The sequence below is a fragment of the Lemur catta genome, chromosome 11, assembly GCF_020740605.2.
Source record: "Lemur catta isolate mLemCat1 chromosome 11, mLemCat1.pri, whole genome shotgun sequence".
NCBI lineage: Eukaryota > Metazoa > Chordata > Mammalia > Primates > Lemuridae > Lemur > Lemur catta.
In genome coordinates this window covers 24284545-24307434 of record NC_059138.1, presented here as the reverse complement: position 1 = coordinate 24307434, position 22890 = coordinate 24284545, and the positions used below count along the sequence as shown (strand labels likewise).

The following is a 22890-nucleotide window of genomic DNA, read 5'->3' as shown; positions in this document are numbered from 1 at the left end:
ATTTATCAAAAATAGAGTTTCCTGTTTAAAATGAACACCTTCTTTGATACTATTTATTAAAAGATATCTATATCCCACACAAACTGCTAATATTAGGCATTTATTGAAACTACCAGTAAACTCTAATATCATTCTGATTTAAAAACTTCAATATTTTTGGTACATGAAAGAATTCCAAACAGTTTGACCTTGCAATGTGAATGCTCTGTATGGCACAGCACTGGCTTCCAGGGGAGCCACTGAACAGCTGTCATGTTTCCCAACAGAACAGGGTGTAACATTCTTTTGCTCACCATGTTTATTTAATGGCACACTCTAACTCTCAGGGCATGCAGTCTGCTGAAAACTTCAACCGTTATCATTCCCTGCCATGCACCCTTTGCTATGCAGTTTGAAATTTTTTTATGTACTTTAATCTCTTAACAATAAACAAATAAAAACACACTATTTTATGCTATTTGGGTCAAATTAATTTTATTATGCTCCATGATGAATTGCCACCAGTGCAACATCCTATTCACTATACATTTCAAAAAAAAATTCACATACTAAACAAAATTTCAGTTGTTTGAAAATGAAATGATTGAAAATCTTTATGAATCTCATACATACAATATGTGGCTAGCAGAAATTGTCTATCACGTAGCATTTAGATATAAAAAGCCTCATGCTAGTTTGTTAAGTGCGAAGGCTACCAGACAATCATTTAGCTGGAGTATATGCGGGAGGCTTTCAGACAATGCACAGGTATAGTGCTGCCCACAGTACAAGATGGTGGAGGACTGAAACATGCAACCTTTTCTTACTTGGTAAAGTGGATTCAGTCTTCCTGCCTGGACTGAATTCCACAGCTGCTGTATTTCAACCAATAGTAATTTAGACTTTGCCTAACAACAACCAATGTCTTTTTTTCTTTAAGAAAAAAGAAGAAACGTAATTACCTTTGGCAAATTACACATTCATCTTACTTGTTTAAAATTGTGTTTCCAGCTCAAAGAATTGATATTCTCTTCTCAAAAGTTCTTGATAAATATTTATATACCAAATTTAGCTGGAAGATCCTGAATTCCTTGGCCAAAAGTTAAAAGAGATCTTAAATTGGCATTACCTTAAAGACATCTCTAGAAAATTTAAATTTTTTTAAGTCAAAAGGAAAAGAAAAATGCTTCACATTATTTAAAATAATTATAATGTTCCATTTATCATTTGCACAAATTCCTAATTTTATTGGTTAGTAGTTGTTCAGCCTCATCCACACCAGACTCACTGAGCTCAAGCCACAGTAAAAATGATAGTAAGCAGAAAAAGGTTTCTAGCAGCAGAGGGCACTGTTTTTGCAAGAAACAAAAAGTCTAGAATCTTTCCCATGTGCTTAAATTACTCTTGCAAGGAAGGTAACATTCTTTGAATAACTTAACTATTTTACTGCACCACTTACTGCTTTCAGCAACAAAACCTTTTAAATTATTTCTTATGATAACTAGATGCATGATCACTAGAGATTATGCGATAACTGCTTAAAATTCAAGCCACATCTTGCAGGTCCAGCCTGTCAAGATCATGCCAATACTAGATTTTGGTCGGTACAACTCTAGATAGCATAATTTTTAGTTGGATATTGTGACTATAGTAATGAAATACATCTGGAACTACATTCTGCATATGACTCAATGTGAGAAAAATATGTCTGTATTTAAATCAGATAATTTTCTACCTAAAATTTAAAGTAGGTAGGTGTGATAATTAGCACTATAAATATGAAACAACCACCTTTAGGCAGATTAGTGTATTACAGAGAGGCAAGGAAACCCTAATTTTAACACACCATTTAGTATGCATAACAAATGTGCAGGTTGTAAAGTTTTATTTTAAAGAAATCTATCACTCAGTTATTTGTTCCAAGAAAATTTGACATTGGGACCACTCATCTTTTAAGAAAAATGTAACCCTTCACATGATACTTGACAAAAACCTTGAGAAATTATCAAAATAAAAATTATGGCATGTTAGGTTCAGCATTACAGTGCATTTCTTTGCCAACTAGATTAACCTCAATCCATACAAACTGCAAAATAAAAATACTTAAATTCCACATGATCTTAATAACATTCTGATTTGTATAGCATCTTTAACCAAATATTGGTGTAACCATAATGTATACCCTTTTCAGTTCATGTAAAGTGAAACTACTCCCCAAGCGCCCTAAACTCCAACTTAAATATTAACTTTTCTGTTTCAGAATACCAAAAATATTTTTAAATTTTTGTCAAAAAGAGCCTACCACATTTGCTATAGCATAAAAATAACCTCAGTCAAGAACAGGTATATAGGGTTCCTTATGAATCCAGCCTGCAAATACCACTGCTGTACCAATAACAGGTAGTATTGCTATAAGAGGTGTGTTACTGATTTTTTCCACTAGTACCTCTGTAGTGATTTTATGTAGAGCATATTGCTAAAATTTGAGAAACTGCATCAGTGTAGTGATGTCTAAAGAACTGTGCAATCTATCAGCTTCAACATTCATATGTAGCATTGTACTCAAAATGAAGGGGGTAAAGAAACTAAGGTTTGCATCACTTAAAAAAGAACGTAGTGCTATACTAGATTTTTATAAGAAAATTTAGGTACAGAAAAAGTAGGGTATGAAAATAGTGTTTTCCTTCTGGCATTATAACTAAATTACATTAAGGTTTTTGTCAGTCTCACATATAATATTTAAACTCCCTTGTTGATGGAATGAAAAATATTCACAAGTCAAGTGAGCATTGTGGTGTAAACTTGCACACAATAACAGGGAGTAGCTTTGTAGAGGATTATGACAAACCTTTACAGATTAAATGAGGTATTGCACAGATTAATAAAAAAAAGCAAAAAAGGCAACAAAAATATACAGCAAATTGGTAGAACATTTACATGATAATTTTACAGAACCCATAGACAGAAAGTAGTGTTTAGTATTTCACCTTAAAAATATATATAATATATAGATCAGTCTTCCCATTCATCATCGTCCTCAAAATCTTCTTCATCATCTTCATCTTCATCTTCATCTAGAAACAAATCATCAAGACAATTAAAATATATCCACAGAATAAAATGACATTACATAATTCTTGGGTGAGTTCTATTAACTCCTGAAAGACAAACTGTTTGATTCTTGGAGGACTCTGATTACTAAAATAGCTTAAATTTTATAACATACATTTAAAGAACTACATATATATAAAATCCTATACAAAGGGTTATTTGAAACCAATCCATGGCAATACTGGTGCTTGATACATTGTGAAGTGAATACAACATTGAACAGTTACAAATCTGGGACAGTCCATTCTATGAAAGTGCTGAAATTACATTAAAATCAGTCTTACGTGAAGTATGTTCCAACCCACATATGTACATGGGAACTTGACTCTCTCATCTGGCTAAACAGTACTGGATGATATAAAAATACATATTTTTTAAACAATGTAATCTCAAATTTAAAGACTGCTCCAGATAGCCTGCATCTGCAATGGAATAACTGACAAATCACAAGTGGTTTAGCTGGGGAGGGCTTTAATCATTCAAAAATAAAGTGAAGATTAAGACAGGAGTCAAAAGATTTGGGTCCTTGTGCCTTAGTATCTACCAAACAAATTTGAACCTGTATGTCTGTTAATGTGTTAATCACATTTGGGTTGTCCTTTCTGAATTTCAGACTTGGCTATCATGAATCCAACTGCCTTCTTGTATCCTTCATGGGGATTCTCAAACTCAAAACTTCTGAAGTTTTACCTCCTTCTGCAACCTTCTTCTCCCCCTCCACCCTAGTCTGCTCCATCTCAATAAATGGCATCCTCTCAGGTGACAGGCCAAAAACCTAGAACTTGTAATTGCTTCCTCTTTTTTCACCATCCAGTCGTCAGGTCTGCTCCTTCTCACCACTTCTACTGCTATTGCTCACACCACCACCATACTCTGCTTGGATTATTGCAACTCTATAGTCTATTTACCTCACACCAAATGGAATGGTATTATTTAAATTCTAAGATTTAAAAATATCATGTTGTTACCTTTCTTAAGGTTCTCCTGTGGCTGACCACTGCTATTTGAATAAAAGCTGATGTTACCTCACTCTACAAGACCCCATGTGATTTGCCCAGTTACTGTCTCTCCTCCTCTCCCACGCTTTTCTCATAATGCCCTCTCCTTCAATTCACTATTTCTAGTAAGATGGCCTCTTTACGTCCCTCAAATTTACCAAGCTTATTGTTGCTTCAGAGCTTTAGCAGTAGCAATTTCTTCTGTTTGGCTGAGTATTTTCATCATTTAGGTGCCACAAAAAAACACTTCCTCTTCTTTCCTGACCATCCTATACATAAAGTATATCCCTTCCTCACAATCAGTAACTGTCTATCCCATTTTATTTTCCTTATAACACTCACCACTACCTGAAATTCTTCTATTTAACTTGTGGATCAATAGTTTTCACGCTAGAATATAAGCTCCACAACAGCAAGGACTTTGCCTGTCTCATTTATTGTCGTGTTCTAAATACCAGAACAGTGCTGCACAGAAGATGTTCAATAAATACTTGTTCAAAGAATGAATAAAAATTCAGATGTCATCAAATTCTATGAGTACACTTTTACATTATATCAACTTTCCATAATTACTAGCCTCTTAAATATACATACCTCATAAAACCCATAAAGGCCAAGTCTGTACAGTGAGATAGTGGCTAGGCAACTGCACTTCACAATGATAAACAGCCCATAAGATCTGAGTATGTGACATTATGTGTGGGCTAGATGCTCATTTTCCCCATATAAAATAGATTGTTTGAAGGTTTTTATAAAGTACTTATAAAGTACTTGAGCTCTAGTATTAGAACTTGAAAATAAACAGAAGCCAGACAGGCACAAAGATAACTTGCCTTGGCCTCAAACTAAGTTATTACCACAATAATAGTTATTTTTTATTTATTTAAATCTGGTGGTCAGGTCTAAACTATTACAGAATTTATCTGGAAAGGAGTTCGATTGACTTTGTGTTAACTTTTGTGTTTACTTTACTAGTAAGGGAAATAATACCCAACCCAAAGTTTTTATTAGATATGCTTCACAAAATTATCTGGATGTAAAGCATCCAGTATACCCAACTATGCTGCCATTTGCAGAGTGACAAAAGATGGGAATTTATCAGGATCCATGGTGAACAGAAGTAGCTAATAATTCCATCATCAGGTACTACCATAGGAATAATATTTAAAAGAAATAGGACCAGAAATAAGTAAAAAGCATGCTATATATTCATTATATCATCACGACTATTATATAATATGAATTATATCTTTAAAAAAACTCACTGTAGCGAAGTAGTTAGCAGAACTCACAGACATCAGAACACAATAAATGCTTCCTCATGATCATATATTTCACAGAAACCTTATATTTCCCTCTTCTAGGCAGAATGAGGATCTTTACTTTATCTCTGATATCAGCAGCTATCAAGATTTTTCTTGAGCATTTTCCATATCTGAAGTTATCTTTTTAATTTTCTTTTCCTATTCAGGCTAAACCTCATGGTGTTTAGTCACCTGAGTTTACTCTCAAGTCCGAATTCTAAGAATTCTTAATTCTTGCCATCTCAAACTTTTGCCATCAGGCTCAATTCAATAATGTTCTCCTCTGTGCCAGTCGCTATATTCATTCAATGATACATTGATGAAGGACCTACTTTTCCTGCCTTCAAGTGTCTTGAGTGGTATGGAGACAGATATACAAACAGATAAGCTGAGGCTTAGTACTGATGTCAAATTATTGCTGCATGCCATCTGACACCTACCCTGGAGGTAAAGGTGGAGTGAGAAAATTGCCTATAAACAATTTTCAATTTAAGTAACCATATTTTTATAGTATTTTCAGTATCAATTGTGATGTCTTTAAAGTTTAGCTAACTTTTTGGCATGCATCAGGTTAGAAGGTCACATTTTTCAGAGGAAAATTTGGCCATCTGCTGACAAAAATAATGTAAACTATAGCAGATAAATGTTTTCTAAATAAACATTTAGAGTAGTAAAACAAACCTAGGAAAACAAAGGCCCCCCTTTAATGACTGTTTCTAAAGAAAAGGTGTCAAAAATACAACTGACGTGTTGTTCAGCTATCAACTCTAGCGATGGGCAGGAACCTTGTCAATACTAAGCCATAAAGGAAATAGAGTAGGCGGTCCCAATAATCAGTCTGTCTTTCTACCCTTTTAATTAAAGTTCAATTCCCTGTCCTCATCTTTGACATATCAGAAGCATTTGAACTTCTGATGATCACCCTTCAAACATTTTCTTCACTTGGCTTCTAGATACCACACTCTCCAGCCCTCAGATCTTATTAGATCTTCTCTTTTCTATCTATATCCACTTCTTGGATCTCACCCAGTCCCACAACTTCAAATACCATGTATCTATGTATGTCTTATTGATATGCAACTTTATATTAATAGTTCAGACTTTTCCTGTGAATTCCAGACTCCTAACCAAATGCCTACTCAATATTTACATTTGAATTTTAATAAGTATCTCAAATTTAATATGCACAAAACAAAATTCCTAATTTTTCCTCTCAAACTTTCTCTTCCTAATCTATACCTTCTCTATTAAGAAAATTTCACCCTTCCAGTTGCTCAGGTCAAAAACCTTGGAGTCATCCTTTACTCCTCTCTTTCTTTCAAACTTCACTTCTAATCTATCAGCAAACCCAGTCCACATTTAAAACATAACTAATATCTAACCACTTCTCATTGGTGCTATAAACCTGGTTCAAGCCTCCATCATCTCTTACTTAGATCATTACCACTCCTCTGCTAAAGACCCTGCCATCACATTCAGAATGCCAATATACTTTCAGTGCTCTCAAAGCCTTACTACTGGCCCCCTACTTCCTCTCATACTTCATTCCTTACTATTCTTTCCTTCCCCTCCTTGCTCTAGCCATACTGACCTCCTCGTTGTTTCTCAAACTCACAGACTTTGCATTTACTGTTCATTCCATATGACACACTTTTCCCAATTTTCTACCTGGTTCACTCCCTGCATTTCTGGTCTTTTCACAAATGTCACCTCAGTTAGACTTCATCATCCCATTTCAAAATGAACCTCCCACCCAATACATAGCCTGTAACTCCATATCTCCCTTTTCAGCTGAAAAATTTTTGTTCTTAGTATCATGTCACCATTTAAAGCACTATGTATTTTTTTCTAATTTATTTTGTTTATTGCTTCTCTTTCTCTTGTTAGAATACACTCTCCATGAAGGCAGGGACTTCTGTTGTTTTGTTAAAATTTTATTATTATTCCACAGTAAGTATTTATGAAATGAATTAGCCTGCTTTATCTTTGTAATGCAGTATAGGAACAAGTATGTCCGTAACAAATATTGCTCAAGGATCTTAGCTATCCACATCCTTACAGAGAAACAAAGAAAAGGAGTAACATTTATTGAGCACTTACTATGTGCTAGGTAATCTGCTTGTTAGTTACATACTATTTTGTTTAATTCTCACATCAATCATATGATTTGTGAATTCTCTCCATATAACAAATAAAAAAAATTGAGGTTCAGAGATTAAATAATAGATCTAATAAGAACAAAGATCTGATTCTAGCACATCATGTTGGAGAAACTCTTTAGTAAACCTCCACCATTCCAGTCAGCAAAATCCATATTCTTGTTCTTTTTTAAAAGCAATATTCATTTATATGGGGGTATGTATATGTTTAATAATAACCTCAGAATAAGTACTGGTTTATTCAAATAAATCTTTAGGAAATGACAAAAAAGGTTTTAAAAAAATTAGTATTCTTTAGCAAAGTCTAGAAACAGTGGAAATTATCTAAATTCTTAGCCCTAACCCTCACAGATCAAGAAAACCTCTTGAATTTGTTACGTCTTAAGAATGTCAGAAAGATATGAAACGCAAAGATCTCAAACCTTGTTTAGAGGTTGTTTGCTAGGGATTCTATTAAGTATTTCTTGCTATAGGAAACAAAATTGCCATTTTTCTGAAGCTATTCTTCTGATTTATATTTATTGCTGTGGTGTCCTGGCATCCATTAAGTTTCAGACAGACTAGTCACAGAGGCAACAACTTTTTAAAATATAGCCTAGAACCAACATTAGCAAGTTACTCAATTACCACAGAGAAAGTCAGTGATAAGCATAAAACAAAAATAATAGAGTATCAAACAAATTTATTAAACAAATAAATAGCACACACACACACATAAATACCTGAAGAATGAATGGCTTTGCTCCTTTTCTGCATCACTTCCATTAATGCGCCCACAATTCCTGAAGTGGGTGCAGGTGTCGGTGGTGTAGACTCTTGGCCATCACATACCTTGGAAAAGAAAGTTAGCAAAACTCAATAAAAAATCCTTAGTAAAGAATCTGTTTCAATGAAGTCTTACTATCTTAGAATCACTTATCTTAAAAGAAAATTAAAAAGAATCAAGCCCAAGACAGGATTAAACAAATTAAGGAGAAATAAACTGCTGTCTTAAAAGAATTACTCAAGAAATATTTCCTCTTCTTCTTAATCTATAAGCCAGTGATACATTTCCAAATCAATGTTTATATTTAGATAAATTCAGTCCTTTCCTGAATGATACTTGCCCTTGCAGCTAAGTTATTTCTGTTCATTCCAACACACAAAGCCTTAGATGATAAACTTTAAAACTATTACCAAAGGCATATTTTATAAACCTAGGGTAATATTTACATTCCTAGAGTTGTTAAGTGGGATGCCTATTTAAGAAATCTAAGAACAACTATAGAAACTTATGTTCTAGAAAATTCAGCTCTACACATTTGTTATATTTATACTTCATATGATATAAAGTTATAACTAATAAGCATATATTGTAATTCAAAATGAAACTCCCTCCTCATAGTGTATAACTTCTGAGATCAGTTGAGAAGCTTTCAAAATGTATTTGCCTCACAAGGCAACTATCCCTAATTGAAGTACATCCATCTGGTCCAAACTACATTCAGAAAACAAAGACTCTCATTAAATCTAATTTCTCAGGATGATAGTCCATACAAAATTATCTCTGCTTCCAACACTCAGACTGAAAAAGAGAGATTACAGGAAATCTGTAGGTGTTCAGGGAAGAAAAATACAATTTAGAAAGTACTGCTCTAAGTGCACTTTGACCAGAATTAGCAGTTGCTTTGACATATTCATTTTGTGAATTTTGTCTGTGGACTTCTATTATCCATGTAAAGGTATAATATTGGTATAATTAAAGATGAAATAGCATAGCTGTACCAAATAATTACCTAAGTTTTTAAATGTATATTTTTATTTATTTGACATTCTAAATCATTTCCCACAAAAAAATTATTTTATTAAGACAAATTTTGCATGTTGGTCTTTACAACTCTTCTCCTACTACTACTTGCTCTTTCTGGACTTAAGACCTATATTTTTCTTTTTTGACAAAATTCAAAGTAGCTCCCCAGAAAATACAAACTCATTCATTAGTATTTATGTTTCAGGGACTGCATATTAACTGTTACCAGTATAGAAGTGCCACAAATGAAAAAGATAACAGAAATAGTTTCAGAGCTTTGTATTTCTGTATGAGGCTCTCAAAGAAGTAAAATAACAACCAGGACATTTAGATTACCTTTAAGCAATTTGATAACATAAAGGAGAGAATACAAAGTAAAAACACACACTGTCAACACACATTTTTTTAAGTACTTTCTTAGAGAAGGTGCTATTTGAAGTATTATGAACACTTCAATTATTCAAATTCAAAATAGGTGAGTATTTATATACCTCCTGCTAGCTCTTTAAAGTAAATCTGTGGTTTTACGTTCATCATATTCATCACAGAATGGATGATTTATACAGAAAATTTGAAGAAACAAAGCCAGAAAAATTTCAACCACAGAATGATTATTTTTTTGAAACATAAAATTATGGACTAAGATCACATGTATAACATGCCAATAATGTACTGATTATGCACTCTATGATAATACACTGAATGCTATCAAAAGGAAAGTGATGATGGACGATGAGACAGTGTCTCGCTCTGTTGCCCAGGCTGGAGTGCAGTGGCATAATCATAGCTCACTGCAACCTCAAACTCCTGGACTCACGTGATCCTCCCCTCTCAGCCTTTCAAGTACAGGGGAATACCCCACACCCAGTTATTTTTTTATTTTTGTAGAGACAGTCTCTTACTACGTTGCCCAGGCTGGTCTTGAACTCCTGGCCTCAAGCAGTCTTCCCACCTTGGACTCCCAAAGCATTCGGATTATAGGCATGAGCCACTGTACCTGGCTGGGAAAGTGATTATCTAGGATAAAAATGGCCTACTATCCTACACTTAGAATGGAAAATATTTTTCTCTCTAAAAGAAATTTAGAGATCAACTGACAGGGGGTTTTTTGGTGGGGAGTAGGAGGGGTGGGTTGGGATGGGAAGTAAATAATGGTGAGAGTAAACAGAAAATTTAGCCTCCTGGTGCAGTGGCTCACACCTGTAATCCTAGCACTCTGGGAGGCCAAGGCCGGAGGATCGCGTGAGGTCAGGAGTTCGAGACCAGCCTGAGCAAGAGTGAGACCCCATCTCTACTAAAAATAGAAAGAAATTATCTGTACAACTAAAAATATATATAGAAAAAATTAGCCGGGCATGGTGGCGCATGTCTGTAGTCCTAGCTACTCGGGAGGCTGAGGCAGGGAGGATTGCTTCAGCCCAACAGTTTGAGGTTGCTGTGAGCTAGGCTGATGCCACGGCACTCTAGCCTGGACAACACAGTGAGACTCTGTCTCGAAAAAAAAAAGGAAAAAAAAAAAAGAAAATTTAACTTGCCAACTTTTTAAATTAAGAAAAGAGGATTCAATTTTATTCATTAAAAATAAAACATCACCTTATTATAGCTAAACGAGAGAAAAAAAAACAAAAGCTTATGAAAAGGAAATAGAAAAGAAAAAACAAAAAGGTAGGCTAGGAGTGGGAGATACAGGAATGAGAATCCAAGGCAAAAGCTGAAAGCAAATGACCTTATTAAAAACTGTTATTAACCGAAGCTGTGGTCATTTTGACATTAATTCTCTCCACTACCCACTCTTTAAAGTTCTTTAACTGCTCCTGGGAAACCTTCAGTCTGAACTAAATGCCAAAGGGAGCAAAAATGATTGCCATTCTGAATACATGTAAAGAAAAGATCTAGATGTACTTTAAAGTTCAAACGCTTCTTAAATCTATGCTATGCTAAGTTTAAATGTCTTCATTCAATTAATTGTTTCCTACCCATCACTGTCCTCCTAGCCAAAGCTTCTGAGATCTAAAAAGTTACTTTAAATCTTTACATTGCAAAATAATTCAGTTAAACTATCCTTCTGTTATCTTCATTTTCCTCATAGAAAAATCTACCATCCATTATCTACCTTAAGTCCTGTAGAACACACTACATATAAAAGCTCAGAAAAAAGTATGTAAACATAGGTTAGGCTCTAGGATAGGAGTCAGCAAACTATAGCCCACAGGCCACCTCTAGACTGTCCTCTGGATTTTTGGTTTTTTCCCCTGGTTTGTTTGTTTGTTTATAACTCAAAAGCTAAGGATGGTTTTTACATTTTTAAATGGTTAAAACAAAAATCCAAAAGAAGAATATTTGTGATGTGAAATTATATGAAATTCAATTTCAGTGTCCAAAAACAAGTTTTATAGAACACAATCATGTCCGTTCATTTAGGGTCTGTGGCTGCTTCGGTGATATAACAGCAGAGTTGAGCAGTTATGACAAGAGACTATAAGGCATGTAAGCCTAAAATATTTACCACCTGATCCTTTATAAAAAAAAGTTTTCTAACCTCTAGAAGATTAAATGATCATCTCACCCAATTCAGATAATCCTAAATTATCTGCCATTGCTGTCAGAAATTCTATTAGAACTATTTCAATTTTCTATGAGTCTGATTCTCTACTAATCCAAATTTCAGAACACGGAAACTTTAGAATATGATTTAATTTTCATAAAGTTACTAGTTTGGATTTACAAAAGTAATTGCAGTTGGTTTCAAGTAGGGCTATTTTTAATTCCCCATAGTTTAATAAGAATTTTTTGTTAAATTAAAGTACCTTTTATTTAAAAGTAAAGTCTAGAACAATGCATTGCAAACTGTAAAATTATATGAAATTCTAGAATAGGTAAAACTAATCTATGGTGATTAAATCAGTGATTGGTTTTTATAAGAATTGGGGAAAGGCCTGAGGGAACATTCTGAGGTGACAGAAATGATCTACATTTTAAGTATGGGTTACACAGCTACAGATAGTTATCAAAACTGAATTAGAAGTTTGTGCATTTCATTGTACATAAAAATATTAACATATCCATACGGTTAAAAAGCTAAATAGCAAGAGGGAAAATACAAAAGAATAAACCTTTCAAAAATCTTATAAATTACTTTAAAATACCATTATGATAGATGATCTAAAATGAAAAGAACAGATTACTTACAGATTTTAGTTGAATACCCTGTCGTATCTGGTCTAAAAGCGCATCCCGTCCAGAGCAGGACACTGGTCGACTGTTCTGTTCCACTTTTTTTAGTTGAGCACCCTCTCTAATTTGATCTAAAAGAGCTGCTTTGTTTCCTGCAGGAGTTGGAACTTGATGGTCCCCGTCAGAAGGGAGGCCAGGAGGAGGAGGAGGCCCAGGTGGAGGAGGAGGTGGAGGCGGTGGGGGTGGTGCCGCTGACCCTGCCACTGACAGAGGTGGAGGTGGTGGTGGAGGCCCTGAAGGTGCCGAGGAGGGAAGAGCTGGAGGTGGAGGAGGGTACATCCTATTTGGCGGCTGTGGAGGGACTCCTACACCAGGCCTGGAAGGAGGTGGTGGTGGAGGTGCAATTGTGGGAGCTCTTGAAGGTGGTGGGGGAGGAGCACCTCTTCCTCTGGCAGGAGGAGGAGGAGGGCCCGAGCTATGTGGAGGGGGAGGAGGAGGAGGCGGCCCTCCCCTTGATGGTGGTGGAGGTGGTGGTGCTGAAATGAAAACAGAAGACAAGAAAGCATGCTTTTTTCCCCCCATAATCATCATATTGAAAAACAACTCACTTTAACAAGTATGAAAACAAAATAATATCAAGAAAAAAGGGCCTCATCTTTTCATTTACTTTTCAATTTTATTTGGGAATTTTCAGCTTAAAGATCACCTTCCTTTTGTTTCTTGAAAAACATTGGCTAAAACAGTAGAATTTAGTTTTTAGGAATCAGGACCAGTTCTGAAGGTAAGGAGAATAAATCCTTTTCTACTTCATATAATAATAACAAAATCATATCAATGAAATTAAACATTTTGGTTAATAAGCATTATTTTACATTTTAATAAAAATCAATGAATTCACCTTCCCTCTTTAAAGAATCAAATATATTTTAGTTTTTTAACAAAATTAATTCACATTCATAACTATATGGCGTGGCATAACATATTAGAATTTATTAACATTAATTTGAGCTAAAACCCAAATATAATGCTTTCCTTTTAAAACGTAAGCCTTTGTCATCTAATTTATATTTGTACTTTATACTGTACTTACAGTATAATGTCATATATTTCTAAAAGAGTCTACAATTCTAGTTATGGCATTGTGAGAGGCTGCTTGCTCAGTTGAAATGTTCAATCACTTATTCAGGAGATATAAACTGATTATTAACTAACAGAATTTCTATAAAGTGCAAAATTAAAGTTATTAATAAAAAATTACCATTATTCTGTAGTAATAATATTTGTATTCTTATTCAACTTAAGTGAAAATGTAAGATATAAATAGTAAATCAAACTTAAAGTAGAGCAACATTAAACTATATCAAGGAATATAACTAAAACCTTAAAGTACTAAAATTTATTTTACTTCATGGTTTTACCAACAGTATACACAAACTCATGTAATATTATACTTCATTATTTCTCCATTCATTGAAAAACAAAAATTAATATTTTTAGGAGTAGAGAAATCCTAGAATCCATAACAGCTATTTGTATTTATCGATACAAAGTATAATATGGTATCGATGGATATTCCTACCCAACTTATTCAACTATAAATATCTTAATTACAAAGAACAAATTACATGCTCAATAATGCAATAACACCAGAGAGGAAAAAAGCCCTCATTTCAAAGAGAATAAAACAGTGTTTTATGATTTCATCTGTGACAATCACGGGAATCATGCTAGAAAAATTTATCAAATGTAATTATAAACATTGGATGAAACATGCAGAAAGGCTAATACTCACATAGTTATTGTATCCTGGTATATAAATTTTTCAAACTGGAAATCATATAAAGCTGAAAGCAGGAGAGTTATCCCACTAAGACATAGGCTATTATAGTGGCACGCTCCTATGATATACTCTCAAGGTACGGTGGAAGTCTGGGTATTGCAACTGAAATTCACCCAATTTTATAAATGGACTCAAAAGAAGGAGACTTAAAACTAGCTAAAAACAAAGTCCTTTTCTAATATATTTTGCAATCAAAGAGGAAAAAAGGGATGATATGGCATATACGTATTATGTATAGTCTCTAAATGATATATCAAACCCTTCAAACGTATACAAAATTTCATTTTAATAAGTTTTAGTTTTATATTTCGAATATCAATATTTGTCTAGACTGACATTTTTATGATTTGATCATGTTATTCCAGAGGAAAAAGAGTCAGCCTATCCTATTCCATATGGTATTTAGACAATCATTTCTTGTGGTTTCACTAACAACTTTGGACTCATCATTTTTTGTATGACTTTTACATAACAAAAAACTAATGTTCTCTTGAGCTTGCAGTAAATAAATTTATTGGAATAATTTGTGGTTCCACTAACACCATTCAAATAACACTAAATCTTTGCTCAAGAAAAGGAAGAGCCTTAATTTATAGTGAATAAATTATCAGCTACATCCAGTTTGAGTGTAGCACAAGCTCAGGGTTTCTATTACCTTGAAAAGTGACAGCAAACTTCTTTGTATTTTCTTGATGAAAACAACTATTACCAACTTTCGATTTTTACAGTCTATATTATATCTACATTAAAAGTAAAGTATGCAAAAGACATGCTATATCCCAAGGTAAAAATGTGAATGAATTAAAACAGGAGAGGAAAGGACAGATGGAATGATGTTAATTAGGTTTACATGCACAAAAATGTCTGCTAAGCAGACACCACACACCACTATGAGTAAGTCTGTAGTCTACAGATTTTCAAAACTCTAAGTCACCACAAACACCAGAATCAGAATTACAATAGTATTTTTTAGATTTTTAAAAAACAAAGTAAAAAGCATGAAACAAAAGTTATAATAAAACTGCTATTATCAAAGTGCAGTTAAAAGGAAGAAAGAATGGAGCTTACAGAAAACAGCTTTCTTGATGGCATACTATTAAAAAAGACTGATACACTTAAAAATAAGTACCATTTCATTTCAGATCACTATTAATATTAAAAGTACTGGTATATATGAAATAACTCTCTAGATATTTACAGGAATTACAAGAAGAAATTATAAAATAACATTAACTTATACTTTAAAAAATGCAGCATTATAGAATTCAAGAAACATTAAAGAACTATTCTCATGTACTCTCATAAAACAAACAAATATTTTACTTAACACAAATTAAAATTTATGGAAATATTGGCAACTCCCTGAACAGGCATGTGTAGAACTGTACGTTTATTTATGTTTAGTTTCCCCTCCTCAACCCAAATTAATGTATAAATGTAAATTTATTTTATACAGGTTACTGAAAAAATGTCAAGTGTGAAAAGCAATTACTAAAAATAATAAATATAATTAGTAATAAAAACAACAGAGGTGCTGTGGGCAAAAAGTGTTTGTTTTTTTTTAATCCACAAAATTTCAGTGAAATTATCTAAATTACAAAGTATAAACTCTGGCTCATATAGAAATTAGTTTTCTTTTATTTTAGCATCTATATGCCCAAAACATTAGTTTAAGTACAGGGTACAAAATCTCACTGAAAGTTAGGTTTGGAGGCGGGATATATAAGCTTTAGTTGCTTTGAAAATCAACATATCACAGCATGCACAATTTAGAGCACTGGGTCAAATAATGTCTCACATACATACCACTCCATTGTGGTGAACCTATAGAACAGACTGCTATGAGTTAATGGACTTCAAACAATTGCACACAAAGAAATGCTGAAAATCACAAGTCTATTACCTTTTTATAAGCCTGATCACATGATTTTACAAAGTGTCAAGAGACTTGATTCAGTAGATATAAAGCCATTTTTAAAACAACTTCATCAACTTTTCTCTTTCTAATTTATTTTTTGATACTTTTTAATATTAATTACATTATGTGCTCTGCCTAGAAAACGTTTCCTTAACAAACTGTTAATTTGCCTTTCTACTAATCCTTTTTAAAAAAATTTGTCTTACAAAAAATCATTCTTTGGCATCTAAAAGGTTCCATACTAAGAGTTAGGTTCTTGAATACAGTAAGAATTTTTCAGACCTTATCCTTTGTTCCCAAAGCATGCTTTTTAATGCCTGTGTCTTTTTTGGTTTGTTTTAAGTAATTCAACTAAGGAAAGACCTTGTCTAATTTAATATTTTAAAAACAGGTAAAATAAAAAGCAGTAATAATAAAGTTTAAAAAACAAACCTAATCAAGTTAATATGGTTAACTCTTAGTTTATTCAGGTGACAGGGCAGCAGTATGGATGGTCCAATAATGTTCAAGAGTAATTCATAAACTTATAAATTCAGAGAGCTGAGAGACGCTGAGCACCTTAAACCTGGTAGTGTAAGGTGTAGGTGGGTGTAACAGTGGAGAAAAAGAAAGTCAAGGAACACAGAAAAGTTCTCAAGACCTGCTATTATTTACACACTATCAGTAATTGTGACCCGACTGGAAACAATGGTACTGCGCCCAAGGTGTGTTTTTAAAAAATCCACAGAAGTTGGAAATGTAATTTTTTGCAAACTTAAGATAAATTAGCATCATGCTAGTTTCCAAAGAACTGTGTTTCCACAATAGTACCTATGACCTTATACTTGCTTACATATCTGTTTCCATGCTAGACTATAAGATTTCTGAAGGCAGAAACCTTATCTTTACATCTAAATATCCTGAGACTGGTGCTGGGATAATAATGTTTACTGAGTATGTGAATGAATGAATGAATCAATCAATCAATCAAAGACTGACTGAACACTGGCAGGAAAATAGACAGGTAAGCCAAATATCTAATTTAAAATGACAGTTAAAATCTTCAGAAGAATGCTTTAACTGAAAGTTTTACTCTGCCATACTTCGTATTATGAGTATGCAAAATCTAGGAACAAGAAAAGAAAGGAATCCCAAATTAAAAGATGGCAAAGGCATGACTGTCATATTAGAAAACTGACTTATTTTATCTGCATTTTAATATGATAATTGTTAAGACACAACTAAAATACAAGGTGCTTTACTAAACTATCAGATCTTGTAGGTTGCAAACTGTGCTCCCAGGTACTAAAAAGAAAATTTTAGACTTTATCCAAGAAAAACAGTTTGTATTTCAAAATTAACAGAAAGTTATAGTATTTATATTCTGAAAATGTTTGCATTACTAATTCGAGTGATTATATTTAAATTGTTACTTCTGAATTATAATAAAAATTTAATAGTGATTTCTAGGATTCATTAAGTAAAACATTAAGGCAACTATAATTTCTTATTCTAAAATAGAATATCTGGAAGATTTTGTATAGATTTTCATGAATTTAATAAAAGAATTTTTAATAATAAAACAAAACCATGCCAACTTCTTTTAGTTATATGAAAATAATGTAAGACACAGTATGATGGGCCACATAACTTGTCCATAAATTCAAACATGCTGCTCAAAGAAAGGTTCACGTGAATATATGTAGCTGTCTTCCATTAAACTGACCTCAAAAGATTCAAAAGAAAAACAGACCAAAATGCCTAAATAGAAATAAGTTACCTTGCCTTCGTAGTTCATTTTTAACAGCTTCAACACCTCCTGTTTTTTCAATAAAGTCATATATAACTTTTGATGTTTCTCTGTCTTTAAGTTGTGCCTCTGAGATTCCACACAGATCAAAAAGATTCTTCAATTCTGGATCCAAATTATTCAGCTACAACAGATAAAATAACTGCTAACTATACAAAATCTATCCCAATTTTCTAAAAATAAGCGTGATAAAAATTAATTCTCAGCTATATTCTTAAGAAATTATTTTAAGTTTATAAACTTTTAACATGGCTATATTATTTATATGCTAATTAAACTTTCTTATTAAAAAAACTGAACCGATAGAAAGAATACATTTTCTGTTTTATCCTATTTCTTTTTCGTTCCCTCTCTTCAAAAAGAGGACATTTCACTGAGATTTCTACTAACCTATTCAGACATCTCCAATGCTTACTTATTTCACCTTGTCCTAAATAAGTTTATGCATAATCATTAAAACACACAAAAAGAATAAATCAATTAGAAAATCTCACGGCAAGGACCTCCCTATAATCCGAAGCACTTTGTAAATGTGCCTAACACAAAGAGGCACTCAACATATGTGGAATTAAAAGTGTAGTTATAATAAAAATAACCAAAAGGATTTTTGACCCCAATCACAAATATTCCTCTTCAAAATAGTTTATCCAAACCCTGATTAATTTTTACCAGCAATTTCACCTACCTTGCTCACAGTGCTATAAAATAATGAATGAAATTGCCAAAAACGGTAAGAGAATGAAAAGATCTAGATAATTCAACAACTGAATATTCAGAATTTGATTATACTACTTTCCAGTAATTTGGCATATATTCCCCTAAAATTATGACTTAGTAGACATGACTTTCTTCTCTTGATTTTCAAAGCACAAGGATTTTACTTACATAGTATATAAAGTCAAGGAATTCAAAAAATTTGTCTTTACAGACTTAGCCATGAGTAATACTATGGTTTCAAACCTCAGTGGTATACATACGTAAAACACAAGTACATTCATATAGACACTAAAATCCACAAAAATGAATAAATATAAAAATTTAAAGATAGGCTAAAACACTCCCACATATTTAGAGTAATAATATACATGGCTTGAAAATATACTTACATCAAAGCCTGTATTTGGATCCCAACCAACATGTCCAATGTGCCTAAAGGAGAAAATAGAAAAATACAGAAAAATAAAATAACGGGCATTAAAACCATAATATATGTGAAATCCAATAAACATTTGGCTTTGAATCATTTTTTAATGGTTTTCATAGACATAACCATATTCTAGGAAAAACTACACACAAGGAGTCAGGAGACCAGAATTCCAGCCCTGGCTCTGCTACTAATTCAATCTAAACATTTTTGCATACTCTCCTTGAACATTTATTTCCTTAAAAGTCCAAATAGCAGAAGAATACAAATATTTTAGAGGACAAGAGTTTTGTAATGAGCTAATAAAAATGATGCTTGAAATATGTTATATGAATACTAAAGGTTTTTACTGCTTCTAGGAAACGCCTCTAGGAAATTTCCAAATATTATTTATAAAGCGAAGTAAGAAATCATTTTTGTCCAATAATTAGTAGAAGAAACAACTTTAATTTTTCTGAAGAGTAAGTAAAATGTAAGATTAAAAGAACATCTACTGAGCAATCTGCCTTTTAAAAAATAACCAAAAGCTCCAACAAAGTCCATAGTTAAAAATATATATAAGTGATGAATGTAAGTATCCTCCCAAAATGAAAACAAAATTTTCTAACAAGTCAAGAGCAGCAATGAACACATCAAAAGTGAAGATAAAAACAACAAAAGAACTGTCTCACTGGAAATTGCTTGGTGTTCCAATATCTGCCTTGGTTAATCTCTTCTTTTTAGCTTTTCCTTTCTTCTTTTCTTTGGTATGAGAGATGTTGTTGACTTGTGGACCGTAAAATCTATTTGTTGTGATTTCTGGATTTTTTATGTCAACTGTAGCCATGGGTAGATTAGGACCTGCAAATAAAACCAAAATAGGTTTAATTTAGACCTACAATTTGTTTATAAATAATAAAGTACTGCCTGAATCTCAAAAACCTCTAATAAATTCTTAAACACACTAGCATAGATGCATTATTTCAAAGCAAACTTGTATTTTTATAACATTAAATCTCATAAAGAATATGAACTTCCAACCACAATTTCCATTTAATTGGTCTGATCTCTTAAATCTTAACTATAATAGCCTCATACCCAACACACTGCTCATTGGTCAAGTGGTATGTATCATAGAACAACAAGGATAAAAAAAGTATTAATGAAAGAAGCAACTACTTTGTTTTAAATTTAACAAAAAATCTAGTCCTGATTCTATTTCAACTATTAGTCCATGAGGAAAAAGTACTTATAAAATTTTTACTACCATTTTCCCCAAAACTATCATATTTAAGTCCAGTAATATTTTTCCCATCAGTACAAATAAACCCTATGAGAAGTACAGAGTTTTTTAAGTTCAAAAACTTAAAACGGAAAAATTATTAAAACATTCATCTTCTGCAAGGAGATAGTAAAAATAGTATAAATATCAATAGTAAAAATATCTCAGGCACTTTCAGATGATATCAATAGCATCTTCAGAAGTGATGCTAAATGTAGCACAAAACTTGTCTTATAAATCACAGAAATATTCTTGATCTTAAAAGCAAGAAAGTCTGAATCCAAAGTATTCAACTTAAAAATTTCTTATAAATTTAACTAAAGGACAACACACATTCCATAGAGATCCCATTCTAATATTATGCTTCTCTGACAAAACCTCCTATCAGATCAAGTTCCTGTGAGGTGATTATATTAATGACAACTTTCAAAATTTACAAAATATTAACACTATTACCATTGTGCAGAAAAAAGAGTTAACACACAGCAAACTTAAGACTGCTCTCCTTAGGCCTACTTGCAAGGTTGGCCCTTAGCTGGTATCTGGGAACTTGGATTTCAAAAGGGCTCCTACCATTCCTTAATAAAGTAGGCTCACTGTACCTAAACTGTTTGTGCTGACAATGTGGTTTACGCAGAACACCTGCTTTCCTTCTGGGAGTCTGGAATCTTGGTATGTGCTAGGCAAAGGATACTGACATGACTAGTCCCTAATAAAAACTCTTGGCACTAAGTCTCAAATGAGCTTTTCCTTTAAACACATTTCACATGTTGTCACAATTCATTACTGGAGGATTTAAACACATCCTCTGTGACTATACTGGGAAAAGCTTGTGTGTGGTCTCCTATGAAATTTATCCCATGTGTCTTTCCCTTTGCTGACTGTGTTTTATATCTTTTCACTGTAATAAATCTTTGCAATGACTACAACTATATACTGAGTCCTGTGAGTCCTTCTGGTGAATCACCGACCATGGAGACCGTCTTGGAGACCCCCAACACAATCACAGAATGGCAAATAGAAATCTTACAAAGTTATAAGTTAATATGTATTAGGTGATTATTAAATGCCAATTAGACTGTAATTCTTCAATTGTATTAAAAATCTCAAATGTATCCTATTCTTTAAAGTTATCTGAAAGAAAAATGTTTACCTACACGCGTAAATTATATATAACCTATTTTCTCTCAACTCTACTATTAAAGATGAAACAGAGCTAAAACAAATTCATGAAAGCCATCTGTCACCTTATCAGACAGGTAAATAATATAGAAAGATGAATATTTTAATTTCCCCAAAATTCAGCTATTCTCTTAATACTGAAAGCCTATTTACATATAAATATAGTATATAAAAGATCTAAATGTTTTATTTATAATTTCATTTAAAAATCCATGGGAAGTCGTTGATATTGGCAAAAAATAATTCTTGGAAAAAATGGAAGCTAGTGAATAATGTGGACAAAATCACTAAAAGCTCTTTTAGTGTCAAGGAATAAACTGAAAATAACTGGATGAAGAAGTAAAGGTTAGTTAAGTAGCACAGAATGATCTGAAGGACTGATTAAATCAATAGGAGGTTAAACCTTTAATTTTTTAAATTTGTTCCATTATCAGATTTTAGCATTTACTAGGGACTTACTGAGAAAATCCAGAATTCAAGGGTTAGAGGTTGAACTGCGGTCACACTCATACCTTCATAGACTGATCTAGTGACCTATTTTTACTTCTTACTTCCCTTTCTGCCCTCTCTATTCTTACAACTTATTTTTACCAGTCAGTATCAGCAACACCATCCACAACAAGATGCTATAAATTACTACTTACTCTCTTATCTTTACATGTAATAAAGTTTAAGAATTAAGATAGATTTAGAAGTACCAGAATTAAGCACTCTATTTATACCACCCTTTCCTGAAACAGGTGTTTAAATAGCAACTATAAGGGAACAACCAGACATATTCACCAGTAAAAAACAAAACCAAAAAACCACCAAAATTGGTTTTTCAGAAAAAACAACAAAAAATATATTTAAGCTGCTTTAGCTTATATAAAAGCAATCTGTATCATACTACAGGTGATCCAAATGAAAACAAGAGTTGGATTAAATTTAACGGTTTAAATTATCCAAGCTAGTAAATTATTTTCTGAAAAGTAAGTTAAAGTTCTTGTAAGCCTGATTTATAACTTACTACAAAAAGTACTTCAGCTGTCTCTGGAGAAGGTTCAAGAATGAAGAGGACAGTAACAAAACATTAAGTGGTATGTAAAATGAATAACACTGTTAGATCTACTGTAGTCTGACTGTGTTTCTCTTCTTCCCTCTCCCCCAAAATCAGGCATAGATATACTGTTATGTATCTGCCATGCAGTTTATAAAGCCTTGGCATTACCTCTTTAGAATCTTTACAGACAAATTCCACTG

General features: G+C 32.9%; 1 protein-coding gene across 1 annotated transcript in view; it reads right to left on the bottom strand.

Annotated features, from left to right (window-relative positions):
* Positions 1–457: 457 nt before the first annotated feature.
* Positions 458–22890, bottom strand: part of WASL (WASP like actin nucleation promoting factor) — a 63669-nt gene continuing 41236 nt past the window's right edge. The window contains exons 6-11 of the mRNA XM_045565382.1: positions 19877–20045; positions 19168–19210; positions 18032–18185; positions 12530–13050; positions 8274–8382; positions 458–3053 (exon numbers count right to left, since the gene is read on the bottom strand). Of these exons, the coding sequence (XP_045421338.1) occupies positions 2992–3053; positions 8274–8382; positions 12530–13050; positions 18032–18185; positions 19168–19210; positions 19877–20045 (1058 nt within the window). The 3' untranslated portion in view covers positions 458–2991. The remainder of the gene's footprint in view (positions 3054–8273; positions 8383–12529; positions 13051–18031; positions 18186–19167; positions 19211–19876; positions 20046–22890) is intronic.